Source organism: Phyllosticta citriasiana (assembly GCF_038021145.1).
Source record: "Phyllosticta citriasiana strain CBS 120426 chromosome Unknown IWZ02scaffold_17, whole genome shotgun sequence".
NCBI lineage: Eukaryota > Fungi > Ascomycota > Dothideomycetes > Botryosphaeriales > Phyllostictaceae > Phyllosticta > Phyllosticta citriasiana.
Genome location: NW_027117294.1, coordinates 467,027 through 482,100, shown reverse-complemented (window position 1 = coordinate 482,100; position 15,074 = coordinate 467,027). Strand labels below are relative to the sequence as shown.

General features: G+C 56.9%; 7 protein-coding genes across 7 annotated transcripts; 2 read left to right on the top strand and 5 right to left on the bottom strand.

Moving 5' to 3' along the window:
- Positions 1–362: 362 nt before the first annotated feature.
- IWZ02DRAFT_104968 (uncharacterized protein) lies at positions 363–1,090 on the top strand. Its single transcript, XM_066761308.1, has one exon. The coding sequence runs from the start codon at positions 525–527 to the stop codon at positions 930–932; it is 408 nt and encodes a 135-aa protein (XP_066618550.1). The 5' UTR covers positions 363–524; the 3' UTR covers positions 933–1,090.
- On the bottom strand, positions 1,091–2,635 carry IWZ02DRAFT_104967 (WD40-repeat-containing domain protein). Its single transcript, XM_066761307.1, has one exon. It carries the CDS (start codon positions 2,587–2,589, stop codon positions 1,249–1,251), a length of 1,341 nt encoding a protein of 446 aa, XP_066618549.1. The 5' UTR covers positions 2,590–2,635; the 3' UTR covers positions 1,091–1,248.
- An 802-nt stretch (positions 2,636–3,437) lies between these two features.
- IWZ02DRAFT_494475 (uncharacterized protein) lies at positions 3,438–3,842 on the bottom strand (the record flags this gene model as incomplete). The annotated part of the gene is made up of 1 exon (XM_066770022.1): positions 3,438–3,842. The coding sequence occupies one exon, from the start codon at positions 3,840–3,842 to the stop codon at positions 3,438–3,440; it is 405 nt and encodes a 134-aa protein (XP_066618548.1).
- Positions 3,843–4,716: 874 nt separating this feature from the next.
- IWZ02DRAFT_463467 (EamA-like transporter family-domain-containing protein) lies at positions 4,717–6,904 on the bottom strand. Its single transcript, XM_066768357.1, has 3 exons — positions 6,257–6,904; positions 6,053–6,206; positions 4,717–6,001 (listed from the first exon to the last, which is right to left on the bottom strand). The coding sequence occupies exons 1-3, from the start codon at positions 6,668–6,670 to the stop codon at positions 5,046–5,048; spliced, it is 1,524 nt and encodes a 507-aa protein (XP_066618547.1). The 5' UTR covers positions 6,671–6,904; the 3' UTR covers positions 4,717–5,045.
- Positions 6,905–7,161: 257 nt separating this feature from the next.
- IWZ02DRAFT_463465 (uncharacterized protein) lies at positions 7,162–7,981 on the bottom strand. The gene is made up of 2 exons (XM_066768356.1): positions 7,287–7,981; positions 7,162–7,217 (listed from the first exon to the last, which is right to left on the bottom strand). The coding sequence occupies exon 1, from the start codon at positions 7,750–7,752 to the stop codon at positions 7,291–7,293; it is 462 nt and encodes a 153-aa protein (XP_066618546.1). The 5' UTR covers positions 7,753–7,981; the 3' UTR covers positions 7,162–7,217; positions 7,287–7,290.
- A 1,779-nt stretch (positions 7,982–9,760) lies between these two features.
- IWZ02DRAFT_409688 (uncharacterized protein) lies at positions 9,761–11,545 on the top strand. The gene is made up of 2 exons (XM_066765703.1): positions 9,761–10,084; positions 10,138–11,545. The coding sequence occupies exons 1-2, from the start codon at positions 9,881–9,883 to the stop codon at positions 11,044–11,046; spliced, it is 1,113 nt and encodes a 370-aa protein (XP_066618545.1). The 5' UTR covers positions 9,761–9,880; the 3' UTR covers positions 11,047–11,545.
- A 1,434-nt stretch (positions 11,546–12,979) lies between these two features.
- IWZ02DRAFT_437052 (uncharacterized protein) lies at positions 12,980–13,703 on the bottom strand (the record flags this gene model as incomplete). Its single annotated transcript, XM_066766584.1, has 4 exons — positions 12,980–13,217; positions 13,308–13,388; positions 13,442–13,540; positions 13,591–13,703. 4 exons carry the CDS (start codon positions 13,701–13,703, stop codon positions 12,980–12,982), a joined length of 531 nt encoding a protein of 176 aa, XP_066618544.1.
- Between the last annotated feature and the right edge of the window lie 1,371 nt (positions 13,704–15,074).

The window sequence follows — 15,074 nt, the reverse complement described above, 5'->3', positions numbered from 1 at the left end:
GATGGCACGGCACGCTGGGCCGTCGGCAGGCAAGTTCAAGGTAGGTATTCAACTACCTACGATAGGAGAAGGAAGACCCGAGCTTGGAGATGGATGGTATTTACTGCACATCTTTTGGCTACCGCATGTACTCCATGTAATAATGTAGTGCACTATATTGTTCAGTACCCCCCGAACTTTCTCATCCAACATGGTAAGTAGGTACTGTGATGAGAGGGCAGACAGCAAGGTGTCCCTCCGTCTGGCCACACATGGCATGGCATGGACGGACGCATACAAAAACCAGACGGAACGCAGTATACCCACCGCGCTATGTGCTCTACTCTGTCATTCGGTGAAGTTTGACATGTCATTACCTTGGTGCTGCGCAGCGCTGCGCATCTTCACACCTCTAGTTCCTCTCCAGCCCCTGTGTCTGACCACTCACACGCCGCCCCTCTGCGGCGGAGCTTGCTCCGCAGATACCAGACCATGACACCCACTCACGGACGAGACAGCAACATCTTGATCAGAAACCGACAGAGATGAAAAAGAGAGACAGGCAAACATGGGGGGAAAATGGTATCCGGGTTTTCTGTCTGATTTTGTCTCGAGTTTTTCGTCTTGTCTTGTTGTCTTACTTGTTGGAGGAGACAGCAGCGGTAGTGACGGCACATACGTCTTGGACAGAGATCGACAACGATGGCGGCGGCGGTGTCTCAGTGAGGTGGTCAGTTGTGGTGCAGATTCGGCAATGTGATGGACCTAGTATTCAGACAGAGCATTTGGCCAGGCTTGAAGCAGGTTTTGGATGCGGTTTGGTTCTGGTTTGTTTTTACGATTTCCCGCAATGTGTAGATAGATGGTTGAGCTGGTTGAGCTGCCTCTGTGGTTTATTGCCGGCGCTGCTTGCTGGCAATGTCTCCATTGGTGGGTATGTTTGTCTATCTTAGATGAGTTTCTGTGTTTGATTTGCGTGGCTTGCGCGATGTCTGTTTGCCTTTCTCCTGACTCCGTCTGTCTGCCTTTTTCTTTCTCTTATCCACAACTCCTCATTCAGACTTCCCCGGTAGACGCGGCTGAGGCAATCATGACGACTAGACGAACAGCGCCGTCCAGCCAATCCATCATCGTGGCGCCTGCATGTCTCACGCAATGACGACACCGCTCGTGCGTCGCTCAAAGAAAGCTGCCGTAGCTCCCATGGGATTTACGATTTGTCGTACCTTGCAGCATCGCTTTCATGCATTTCCGCATCCCGCCGCCGGCTCAGCCCAGCGTCCAGATCTTGGCCTCGCCATCGTCGCCCGTGCTGACCAGCACCTCTTCGTCCTCGGACCGCCGCCCTTTGTCCCGCCGCGTCGCCCAGATGACGTGGTTGATTTCAAACACGTCGTGCGCGCCCTCGACTTCGGCCACGACGGCCCATTGCGTCAACGCAGGAGACATGTTGGGTGCTTGTGCGCCGCTCTCGCCATCGGGGGCTCCGTCTGCGGATGCGGGCTCCGGCTCAGAGCTTCGCCATTGCTCCTTGTAAACGACGATTTTGCCGTCGCTACCCGTGCTGGCAATCAGGCCCGTCTGCTTGCTCCATGCAACCGAGTAGATGGCGCGCTCATGACGCTGCGGTAGACGCGCTTCCTCCACCCATTCTTCCTCGATGCTGTTGTTGCGAAGGATGCTCGGCATACCGTTTTTGCCTTGTGCGCTGGCCTCCGTGTCGCGCGGCACCCGTCGCCAGACCCTCACTGTCAAGTCGTCTGAGCACGAGACCAACCGTGGCCCTGCTGCTACGCGCTCTTGGAGTAGTTTTGCCCGTTTGTGCTTGAGATCTGCTGGAGTTGCTCCCTCGTCTGCGCCGACTGCCAATGGGCTTACTTCCACCACTTCCCAGTCCAACCCCCACACCGTGGCGTCGTGCCCATTCAACACGGCCACGGCGGTCCAGTCGTCGAGATCCTCGCGGTACAGCCTGATTGTGTCGTCGTAGCTGGCGCTGGCAAGGAGGTCTTCGGACGGGTGCCACGCAACGCACTTGACGTCGCCATCGTGCTCCTGCAGCACAGCAATCGTCTCGAAATTGTCATCCTCCATCTCCTCCCATATCCACACGCTCTTATCGCGCGAGCACGTTGCCAGAAACTGCCCGCCGGCGCTCCACGCCACGCTCTTGATCTCGCTCTCGTGTCCGTCCAGGATGACCGAGAACCGCCATTCGTCGTCCTCTTCGCCGTCCTCGTCGTCGATCGCCGCTGCTGCGTCGTCGTCCGCGTCTGCGAAGCTGTCCTTGCTCTGCCGCTCCCACTTTCGCCATACCCCGGCGCTTGCGTCAAAGCTCCCCGTTGCGAGCACGCTTTCGCCCGTGACGTGCGGTTTCCAGGCGCAGGTGCGCACGCTGCGCTTGTGGCCGCCGCCGATGCTGGAAAGCAGCGTAAAAGACGTCAGGCTGTAGACGCGGACAGTCTTGTCGGACGACGCGGTTGCAACGATGGGCAACGTCGGATGCGGCGCTGTCATCCATGTCCGTGCGGACGAAGGAGGCGTCAGAGTAGCAAGCGAATTCAAGGTGGGGATCGAGGAATCAGACGGAGGGTCGGCCGCGGGTGACATGGTCGCGGTTGTGCGATGGCGTTCGAAACAGCGGAGAAGCGCGGGGGGGGGGGGGGGGGGGGGGGGGGGGGGGGGGGGATGGAAAGATGAGGGACGTGAGCGCTCGCAATCTCTGGCGGCGTCCGGCAGCGAAAAAGAAAAGTGATTCTGCGGAGCCGTGTGCTGCGTCTATCAAGCCTCTGCTCGTATCAATGCAATTGAAAAGCCGCGTTGTGCGGTAATGCTAAGCTCGAGCACCGTGGTCCACAGTAAAGCAAAAAGATAAGCGGGATAGCGAAGAAAGTGTCCCGCCAACAGGCAGTCGACGTCGACGAGTGATTGGTAAGGTGTTAATGTCGCGGGGCACGCTGTGAGGATTTTCGGCGAACAGGGCCCTCGGAACAGCGTCATCGGTTGCCGGAAGCTTGGGGCTCCATGTGCCGCGCGCACCCGTCAGCCCTCGACTCGCGTGGCCGACGGAACCTGGAGCTACGAGAAGTTAATTCCAACATTCTCCAACGACGACTGTAATTTCCTGGTGGAATCTCGCGCTTGCCGGGAAGAAGGAGAATCCATGTTTCTGCTACGCATTCTCAATTGGCCATGAGCTTCAAGGTTTGGGTCTAATTGCGACGAGCCAATGCATTCTGACTCGACTTTTAGGCGTCACTGTACAAATGCTATCCTATGCGATGCGATACCACGACATGCGAATGAGCCATCAGCAATAGCTCACCTCTCTTTAAGAGTCGAATACCAACTCTCGATATAGTTGATGCGCTCCTCCGACTCAGCAACATAGTCTGCACCCAACGACTCACCCAGCTACATCATCTGCTTCTCCGCAGCAGTGCTCGGCGGAAAGTGCGTCAGATTCCATTGGCCCAGTACTGCGACATGGCGCGCTCAACCTCGTAGTTGTGCGCCGTCCAGATGAAGTTGGAGTGCTCGGCGTAGGGGATGTTGTTGAACGTGTACCACAGCTCAGCGCCGTGGTAGGCGCCCTCGTCGCGGTCCTCGGCCGGCGCCGTCGTGAAGTGATATGTGTATAAGTTGCTCTCGGAGTCCAGACATTCAGGTACAGACAGACCTCGCTCGTGGAAATGGTGCTGGAAAAGATGCCTGCAGAATTGGCAGGCTAAGCGCAGGCCGCGCCAGAAGTCGTTGCGTCGAGAACGTCGTTCCAGGGCTCTGGCGCAACCCACGCCATCCAGCCACGGAACTCCACGCCTTTGGATTCTTTCCCACGCGCCGTCCCTCAAACGGCAGTTCATGGTTATTCCAAACACAACCACTTCAGATAAGCATACAAACAAATAGCTCATCCATCCACCTCTCCCAAACATTCCCACAAACAACCAAATCAAATCGCCGTCCCGCGTCTCCAACCCCTGAGCTCCACCAACCGCTGTCTACCGTCACGCCGAAAACACTCCAGGAGCTACCGTACCGCTTGCTCACTCGCTCGCTATCCGAATACGACACCGTAACCGAAAGAGTGCGTACCTATGGTCTCTGCGACGCCGACGCGGCGTTCGGCGCAAGAGAGAGGGCCGGGCGTACAGCGTTATAGCCGAGCGAGTGAGGCGGCGGTGCGGTGTCGAGCTGCTGCTCCGCTCCTGGGTCTGACTATCACGAACGACAGGTCTGGCTTCTGAGTGTGTGAAGTGGTGGTGATGAGCGGCACGCATGTTCTGGTCTACCGTGGCCTACCTACCTACTTGGTGCTTGACTAGGGATAGGTTGATTTGTCTATTTGCTCGCTTGCTTGCTTGCTTGCCCCTTTTGCAACACCCGCAGCAGCGTGAGGAAATGATATGAGATTGTCGCGTGTCTCCCTCCCGCAACTCACGCCTCTCTCCATTCGCCAACGCCGCAACAGCGAAAGCAGGGGCGTTCAGTCCTTTCGCCCATTCCATCCCATTCTATCAGATGGGCGTCGGGTGGCTTGCAGCCAGGCAGCCACCACGGCTGAGGTGAGACGGACGGTCGGGGGCGCATACATGATGAGATGCGGGGTGCAGACAGGCAGGCAGGCAGGCAGGCAGAAAGACGCGGGGTGCGTCTTGCTTCGAGTGACGACCGGGGATGGTGCTGATGTTTGGGTTTGGTGTGTTGGGTTGGTTGTGGAGGTGATGTGTTTGGTGGCAAGGAAATGTATTGTGGAAAAGATGTTGCGCGTTGGGATCAGAGGTAAGAGATGTTTGTTGAATAATTGTGGAACTGATAGAGATGAAGCCTTTGAACGCCGTCCCTTTCCATGCGCCTGGTGTGTGTTTGTGGATATCCCTCTGCTGCTGCTTCCGTCTAGATGGGATCATGTAGGTGTCTTCCAAATGATGTGCGCTGTATCAACATTATCCTGCCCCTCTTTTCGAATGGTGTGCACCTCTTCTTCTTCCCGCTGTGGACATATACCAGGCTTACTGCAATTTACTTCATCCTCTCAACAACAGCCACCTCTCCAGACAGCAGCATCAGTGCAAGCCAGTCACAGCCTGCTCCTCGCGCGCCATCTGCCTCTGGCCCCCGTGGCCATCCACCTCGTCACTCAACAAGCCAACCTCCTCGTCCTTCTTCGCAACCTCATCCTTTGGCTCATCCTCAGTCGCCTTCCTCCCGAAAAAGTGCCCGCCCGTTGCAACGACAAGAGCGCTCCCCACAATCGCCGCCACGCCGCCCCACCCCCACGCATCAGGCAGCGTGCCAAACACGACCGCGTCCGAAATAACAGCAAAAACCATGGACGTGTAAACCATGGCGGTCGCGGCATTCCCCTTGCTACTGCGCTTCGGCGGCGGCGCTGCACCAGCGGCACTGCTCGTTTTCTTACTCGCTGTGCCCTGCAAGCCCATGGACAGCAGAAACTGCATCAGGAAGCCCGCCACACCGAGCAGGATCAACAGCGCCCAGTCGAGCGGCGCGCTCGGAAGCGCAAAGGGCACGCTCGGAAAGGGCGGCGGGAGGGGTAGGAACGACAGCACCGAGATGAGGCAGCAGGCGCCGGAGAAGTACGTCACGGAGACGAGCGGATGCGTCGACGGCCCGATGATGCGTAGCGTCGTGTAGGCGCACGAGGCGCCGCAGACGCCGAGCAGCGCGAAGAAGATGGCCAGCAGCCGGTGCGCAGGGTCCGTGTCTTGGTAGGGGTCAGACGACGACGACGACGAGATCTTGGCCAAGGCGTGTGCGAGTAGAGTCGAGGGCGTGCCAGAGGGGTCGCCGCTGGCGGGCGGCGGCTCAGCCGAGGGAGACGAGAAGAGCGTGGTGGGGCGCGCAACCATGACGACGCCGATGAGTGAGATGGCGCCGGCAATTTGCTGCGTGCGGGTAAATGGCTCGCGAAGGAAAATGTAGCAAGCTATGCAGGTGATGGTGGGGGAGAGGAAGGACAGTACGGTGGCGTCGGAGAGGGGGAGATAGAGGAGAGAGTCTATCGATTGTTAGAATGGTGGTGGTTTGGGAAAAGGAATTGAGTACGCACAGTACATCCCGAATACGCCAAAGAAGCCGCCAAAGCCTCGAATCAGCAGTAGCCACCGCATGTTTTTGGGACCGAGAGGAGCTTGATCGACCTTTTTCCACCACATGTACAAACCTGAGAATACAAGCGTGATGCTCATTCTCGCAAATAGAACCTGCCAGACTTGTTTAGTTGCTTGCCTTTCAAACGATTAATCCAACTGACCTGAAATGGATGGTAGCCCTTGCCATCGTTGCCTTCGATTTCCAAAATCCTCGTCGCTGTATTCATGACAGTGTTGAAAATCTGCGCTATTAACACCAGCAGCAGTCCTCTGTTGCCTTCCCAGACACTTTGCAGCTTCTCGCGCCATGTTGGCGGGGACGAGTCAAGCTCGGACTCTTCTGGCAACTCATGGCTTGCCGGATGTGTATGCGCGGTGCTTTGGGCAGTGCCGTAGTTGCGGTGGGCTGACAGCAACGAAGCCGACTCTGACGATATGATGGACAGACGGGTAGCGCCGCTGCCCTTCAAGACCCTCTGCGGGGACAGGGAGCCGTCGTGCACTGTTTGTCGAGTCTCAGGGCTCCCGGGGCCAAGCTCGGTGTTGGCGGGGAGCTGGGTCTCGGGCACAGACATGGCGTCTTGAAGGGGTGGTGATTGACAACTAGGAAAAGATGCAACAAAAACACATTAAGAGACTCTAGATAAGACGCTTGGGAAACAGACGCGAAGCGAAGCAAACGGCAGTCCCCTTATGCCTCGGTCGAGGTAAAAAAGCAAAAAAAAAAAAAATTGTGGAGAAGCGAGGAAGAGCAGGTGGGCAAGAGGAGCGAGAGAGGGAAGAGAAATGTCTGGACCGGGTAAGAGAGCAGAAGAGCAGAGGCGCGCTAGGCTGCTCATGATTAGTAGGGAGATCATTTGCGCTGAGTCTGGGTCCGCCATCGGGGCATCAACAGCAGTCGTATCACCAATAACCGTCGTCGCCTGACTATTGGCTTCCTGATGAGGCCAAGCGATATCGGAGCGGCTCATGGCTGCTGCTCATGTGGTCTCGCTTATCGGGAGATCGGCAACGCTAAGCGATATGATATCCAGCCACACGTGGTCCACAACCCCTGCCGCTCGTTCTTGACCTCACAACTTTGACTCCCTTGACAACCAGTGCTACCACTTCTGCAAACACGTCAGCATGACCTCCAGCCTTTAAGAGACTGCCATGTCGAGACAAGATGCCCTTCTGACTGATCAGCAGCTTCTCATCTCTCTACCCGTACATATCCTGGAAAAGCCATGTAAAAGTCGGGCTCAACACCGTCTTGGAGCCAGGAGAACGCAACAACAATCCACTGCAGTGACGTGGGTATCTCAACGAACGAGACTGGAAGCGCAAACTGGAAAAACATGAAGTTTTGGAGAAGAGAAGAGAAGGAATACGAAATAGGGCGAAGGCGGGCGAAAGAAAGAGCCAGGACCACCCAAAGAAACCCGCGCAGCACCCAAACGACGGCCCCCGGCAAAACAAGGACGCGAACGCAACCAACCAACCAGAGAACCACCGGGCAGACAACAAACTCAGCGTTGCTCCTTGTCCTCCTCCTGGGGAGGGGACGCGAAGACAATGCGGCCTTCCATTGATCAGTATCCATCAAACAAAGCAGGTAAGATGAGGTGGCCAGCTTACCGTCACGGAAACCCACGACCGAGGTCTCCCTCCACATCTTCTTCCTCTCCACCGACGCCACGAAGCTGCTGGGCTCCACGGCTGCGTCTCTGTTAGCCGCAATCGAAAGGCCAAAGGAGAACGCCACTTACACGAACGTGAGGACGACAGAGCAGCAAGAGCCTCAGCGCGAGAAGAGGCCGGGGCGACAAAGTCCAGTGCCGGAATGCGCGGCGCGACGCGGGCGGACGGGCGGACGGGGCTGACGCACACAGGCGTCGCCGGGCGCGGGGCGGGGGCCGACTCGGAGGACGACGAGGCGGCAGCGGTAGCGGCGGCGCCAGTCTGGCCCTTGGCCTTGCGGCCGCGGAACACAGACAAAATCTTCTTGCCCAAGCCCTTGCGGGCTGGCGGCGGCGGCGGGACGGCAGGCAGAGCGGTGAGGTCCATGGTGGAGACCTCGGCCGCCCTGCTGTCCGGCTTGGGCGCCAGAAGACTGGCTCCCGCAACTGGAGCAGCGAGGGAAGCGTCGTCGGTCTTGCCACCGACGATTGGCGTGGCCGTCAAGGCCATGTTGGAGTGGCCCTCCACGTGCTTGAAGCCTGTGGGGGCGCTGATGACGAGGGGCTTCTGGGCGCCCGAACCCTTGTTCTTCCTGCTGAAAAGGCCCATGGCCTTTGTCGAGGTGACGGCGTTGGTGGACGCTCGTCGAGGGTGTGCGGAGGTGGATGGCGGCGGAGGACGTGGATGAGCTGGAAGTGATTGAACGGTGAGTATCAGCCTGCGATCAGGTTCGTTGAGAGAACTTACAGGGTCAGAGAGATGCTGGTGCTGAGCCCGTAGAGCGCAAGGGTGTCAGTCGCGTTGCGTTGCGGTGGGCTGGTGTTGAGAAGAGGTCTGAAATGCTACTCTTATACCCCAGTAGGCACAGACGACGGTGCAGAACTCCAGGCACTCCTATTTCCCTTTCTAGCCGCAGGCACAAGCAGGCACAAGATGCTATCCTTAGAGCATTTCAAGGGAAAGTATGCGCTTCCCTTTTTGCAAAAACCATATCCAGTGAAGCGAATGGCTATCGCATTCAGGTCTAAGATAGGCATTTCAGGAGCAGTGAACTCCCCAGAGCGCATCTCTATCGACATCTAGGTCACATAGCGAAAGGCCTTTGTGCCGACGCTTTCTAGAAACGAACGCGCCGCAAAAGATCACTTTAATGAGTATGACGGCGCAAGCTATCGAAATCAGGCGTACGCAAGCCTACATTTTGACAAATTGATTCGAAAGCGAAAGGCACTCAACCGAAAAAAGTTTCACACGAAAGAGACGGCACGTTTCGCAGCGAAAGGTCCGCGAAAACCAAAGGGAAGCGAATAGATGAGGGACGAAATGCGTAGAACAATCAACTCATGGGAAGCCTTCGAGTATTTTAGTGAGTATTGTGGACATCTTTCGAGTGCGAAGTCGGATCGCTGTGGAGAAGCTCTTGAGTGCGACATATTCCGTTCCTACATGGCAAAGATCTTGATTCCTTACCTAGGTTCTCATGAAGGCGGACAACCCATGCTGCTCCGGCCACAGCGTCCAACTCTTGCTGTCCAATCCGCAGAGCAAGCTACAAAACATGGAGAAAAGAGAAACTATTTATTCAGTGGGGACGTCGACAGTAACCCTCAGGCCGCTTGCAAATAGAGACGACGAGGACTTTGGCTTACAAAAGCATTCAAGCTCTCAAAATCAATGAAATTGTGCATGCTTTCTCTAGCCGCAATCCACGTTGTACATTTCAGGCATCAAGTCACACTGGCGGCTCAAACAGAGTACGTCGACGGAGTGTGCTACCAGAGCCAAATATAGAAATACTTAGACGAGTGGTCGCTAATCAGTGGCGACGATGCTCATCACAGATCTGACTTAAGATGATTGATTGCATCTGATGGTGTTGGGATGACGTTTGGGGCGAGGCTGAGACAGATTATCTATGGGTGACGTGATTGGCTGGCCAGAGACTTCTCCTGGCCGAACCGTCGGTCCTTAACCGCACCCCGCCGTCTATCCGGATCCTTTTACTCGCCTCGGCCACATGCTTACTCTTACTCTACTGCCAACTCCAGCCCATAAATATTTCTGACTCTGCCTCACCTCCGCCCTCCCAACCCCCAGACCTCTCAGCAACCGCCGCTGTCGCCATGTCCTTCTCGTCTCTCGTCTCCGACCTCACCTACCGCAACGATGATCGCGACGACCGCCGTTCGCAAGTCTCGCGCGCTCGCTCCTACGCCAGCACTGCCGCAACGAGCGTGAGCATTTCTGGCGACATCAAGAGCCAGCTTCACGGCGGCTACTGCCACCCTCTCGCCAGGGCATGGCAAGCTGAGAGGCAATTGACCAAGGTACTGCCGTCCTCACCCTCGAATGCCTTGCCGCAGTCGCTGACGCCCTCCAGTCGATGCTCATCTTCCCACTCTTCATTTCAGACCAGCCCGACGAAGAAATGCCAATTCCCTCGCTGCCGAACCAGCACCGCCGCGGCATCAACCGCATCGTCCCCTTCCTCACGCCCCTGATCTGCAAAGGCCTCAAGTCGGTGATACTGTTTGGAGTCCCGGTAGCACCAGGTGCCAAAGACGCGCTGGGCACGGCCGCCGACGACCCGGACGGCCCCGTCATCCAATCGATCCGGCTGCTGCGCAAGTCCTTCCCGTCTCTCTTCATCGTCACCGACGTCTGCCTCTGCGAATACACGTCACACGGGCACTGCGGCATCCTGCGGGACGACGGCTCGCTCAACAATGCCCTCTCGGTCGACCGCATCAGCGACGTCGCCATGGCGTACGCGGACGCGGGCGCGCACTGCGTGGCACCTTCGGACATGAACGACGGGCGCATCCGGGCCATCAAGCTCAAGCTCATCGAGGCCGGCATCGCGCACCAGGTCGTCCTCATGTCGTACTCGGCCAAGTTCAGCGGCTGCCTGTACGGTCCCTTCCGCGACGCCGCCGGCTCCGTCCCCAGCTTCGGCGACCGGCGCTGCTACCAGCTGCCGCCGGGCGGGCGCGGGCTGGCGCGGCGCGCCATTGTGCGCGACATCAACGAGGGCGCCGACATCATCATGGTCAAGCCCGCCTCGCAGTACCTCGACATCATCTCGGACGCAAAGGAAATCGGCAAGGACCTGCCCATCGCCGCGTACCAGGTGTCGGGCGAGTTCGCCATGATCCACGCCGCGGCCAAGGCGGGTGTTTTTGACCTCAAGGCCATGGCGTTTGAGAGCATGCAGGGCATTCTTCGCGCCGGCGCTACCATTGTCGTCTCGTACTTTGTCCCCGAGTTTCTCGACTGGCTGGAGAACTGAGCAGCTGCATGCCTCAATCAATTCCTTATTCTTACACGGCGCGGGTTACTCGGGACGGACGGACGGACGGATGGACGGCTGATATGGACATGGACGGTACGACAAGATGCATTTCACGGCGTTGCAGGCAGGCACCTTTTTCTCTCACGGTTGATTCGGATTCCCAGCTTAGCGCTCTCTTCCTCTGTTTCCTTTCCTTTCCTTTCCTTTACCATTCCCTTTCTCTTTCCGCTTTCCGATACGCTACGGCACAAAACGGTCACGGTAAAATCTCAGCTTCCAACACTCGACATCGCCCCACCCATTCATCTATCTATCCACGAGATGTGACGGGACGGGACGGGACTGCCCACAAAAACGCCGTGCATGCTCTATGAGGTAGCGTTCCGGTTCGCTGCTTTTGTACAGGCATTAAAAACGAGTTCACTTACATGTACCTACCTACCTGACTAGGTGCATTGTGTATGACAATGTCAATGTCACATCTTCCATGTCTGCACGTACGCATGTACGTATGCATAATGTTCTCAAAGGCAAAACCAGCAGCAGCAGCAGCAGCAGCAGCAGCAGCAGCAGCAAAGGCAGCAAAAGAAGACAGACGAACAAACGCCTCACATCTCACTTACACCCGCATCTCTCTCTCCCACCTTCTCATCCTTAGGTGCGGGCCCAAAACGGCAGTGCTTCGCCGCCGCCGCCTACCATCGAATGTCCGCAGCCAATGACGAGTGAATTCACGCGCGCACCGACACCCTCAGGTCGCAAGTGAGAGGCAGCCAAGTAAGTAGAAGGACATAAAAGGCATTACATCAGTACAAACCAACCAATCAAAATTACGATCCGTTAGTCATCAGAGTCTAGTCCCGTCACAGTCGGCGGTATCACATGCATCCTGCATCCAGCATCTACTACGCACTCCACTACAACCCTTACCAAACATTGTTCTTCAGTCGTCAGTCAGTCGCCACTACCACCAATACCACCGGCCAGCCAGCCAGCCAGCCAGCCAGCCAGCCAGTCACCAAGGCATACTACACAAACCAACCCAATATGAGAGAGGGCATCAAAAGACCAAGCGACAACGACGACAACGACGACAACGACGACGACATCCACAGCCAAGTTCTTGCACGAGAGAGAGACATGTTGGCGAAGAGAGAAAAGAATATTTCATGCGTGCATTAAAAGCGTAACGGTAACGGGGGCAAAAGCGATGACCGACCGACCCAGACTAATTTTTTAACCGCAGCAGCCGAACAGTTGAACAAACCGAACCAGTCCCCACCCATGGCAAAAGGGAAAAAAGAAAAAGAAAATTCAATATAGGGAGAGAAGGGGTAAGGAGGAGATATAGGGGGGAGGCGGCGGCGATTAAAGCAAACCAAACAACAACGACGACGCTTGTTGCCCAAGAGACGAGCACCACCGCTCCGTATGCAAATGCCACTGAACCAGAACCGACTGACTGACTGGCTAACGACGAGAATGTCGCCGAGTCGGACTGGGTACATGCTTGCTTGAGGCGGGTGCTGGGTGCAAGGGAAATCATGGCGGCGAGAGTTGCCTGGGGAAAGAGACGAAGATGGTTCCCCGCACCAAACCATCCATGCAACAAGGCACGGCAGCAGCGGCAGCAGCATTCCCACCCGCCGTGGCGGCACCCACCCGGACCCGTCCACCAACCAGCCAGTCAGCCATTCTGCCACTCCAACCGCGGCGCCCCCGTCTCGAAACAGAAAAGCGCGCGCGGCTTCCCGCGCCCACCAACTCAACCATCACATCACGACCTTCCCATTTGGGTCAACCCGTAACCCGCTCAACAACACGACATCCAAGCTTTTTCTTCCTCTCCATGACAGAGACGACGGTGGATCCCCGGCCAATGGGGAATCGCCGTCGTATCGGGGGGAGCCGTCGAAAAAGTTCGTGTTGCTTACAACATGCCGACGACGACACCGACGGCGGCGAGAGCACCACCGGCGATCTGGCCCACGGCGGCGGCGGCACCGGTTCCCTGAGCACCAGAGGCGCTGCCCGTCGACGAGCTGCCGAAACCCTCGAATTTGGACTTGTCGGCGCCAGTGGCGGCAGCACCCGTGCCTGTGGCTGTAGGAGACGACGACGTCGTTTTGGGGGCAGTCTTGGCGGCTTCGCTGCGCGAGGAGAGTTCTCTGATGAGGGAGACCAAGATTAGTTTAGTGTTTCATGTGAAGTGGTTGGGATCAGGGGTTGGGCAGGGAAGGCAAAGAGGGAATACGCACGGTGCGGCGGCGCCACAGAATTGGGTAACTTGGTTGTTGACGGCGGACCTAGCGCTGTCATTGGGGCAGTTGTTGTAGCAGCTGGGGAGAAATGTCAGTTTCTGGTCCGACTTTTTGACTGTCGAGATACTTACGTCAGGATGGATTGGTAAGTGTCGCACAGGCAGAGCCAGTCATTGCCGCCGCAGGCATCGGCCTTGGCCTTTTCGCTTGTCAAGCAAGTGTCGAGAATGCTGTCGAAACGTCAGTGCGGGTTGGCGTGGACAATTGGATCTAGACTCACGTCTGAGCGGCGCAAGTTCCTCCTGCGCCTCCGGTTGGAGCAGCACCGGGGGTCGACTGGGCGGCGACGAGGCCAACGGAAGCAAGGGCAAAGGCGGCGAGGGAGAAACGCATGTTGACGGTTGGGGTGGAATGCAGACTAATTGATGGATGGATGGATGGATGGATGGATGGATGAGAGGGAGGAGAAGTGGGAGCAGACAGGAGTGATTTAAGCAGAGGCGGCGGCGGCGGCGGCGGCGGCGGACAAAGCGAGTGGAGCAGGAGCTGCTAGCAGAGGAGGCGAGGCGGGCAAGCGACAGTGAGGAGAAGGCAGAGACGGACGAGGACGAGGACGAGGATTGAATCAACAGCAGGGGCGCGACGCTTTTGAGCAAAGAGGCAGGCAGGCCAAGAGCAGGCCAGGCCAGAGAAAGCACGCATGGCATGACATGACGGACAAGCCAGGATTCCAGTCCGGAGCAGAGGTGTTTGTGAGAGTCCCTGCATGCATCATCACATCGTACCTATTCTTAGCCATGTCAGTCAGTCAGTAGGTAGTTGTGTGCAGTGTACACGGAGAGAGAGGATGCCTCTGCTCGTATCGCGTCAGTCAGCCGTTGTGTTGTCCCCACGCCCATACATGCCACCACCTCACGCGTTGATTGACTGCATCTGCTCAGGCAGTCGTGGCAATGGCAATATTGTGTATTGTGTATTGTGTATTGTGTATTGGCAGTGGCAGGAGAAAAAGTCGAAGTCCAGGCCGAAAATAACATTTCATGTCGCTGCATAATGGATGCACACTAGCGTCCGTCCCCGTCCCTGTGGTGGCCCAACCGGAAGCCACAGACAAACACCCAGGCACCCAGGCACCCACCACTAGAGCCGCATCGCCACCTTCCTGATTCCATTGGTTCTCGACCCGTTCCGCCGCATCAGCCGTCAGCTGAGAAACAAATGTCTGTGTTGTCTGTCAAGACACACAAGATGTGCACTGCACAAGCTGCACACACATACATACATACATACATACATACATACATACATACACACATACATACACACATAGCTATACATGCATACATACACACATACATACATACATACATACATACATAGCTATACATGCATACAACAATGCTTGTGCTGCGGCACAGGCCAAGGACCCGCCCCCCCCCCCCCCCCCAACCCAAAACCCAAAACCCTAACTCCCGTCCAGCTGTCCAACCCCACAGACGCCTCGACCGTCAACTCCAGTCTCCCGCCCCTCCGACTCTCAACAACATGCCACACACATCCCTCCATCCATGTCCTTACCGCGTCGCCCACCAACCTCGCCGAATTTAATACAAGACTCCACCGTCGCGCCACCGTCCATCGTCCATCGCTAATCAATGCCGCCAGCCCCCTTCGCTTCTACTGTCGTCTATCACATACACCGGCCGTCCACCACCTTGCACCCTGGCTCCCTGATCAACTAGCTACTCGGTCCGACCAGCCCGC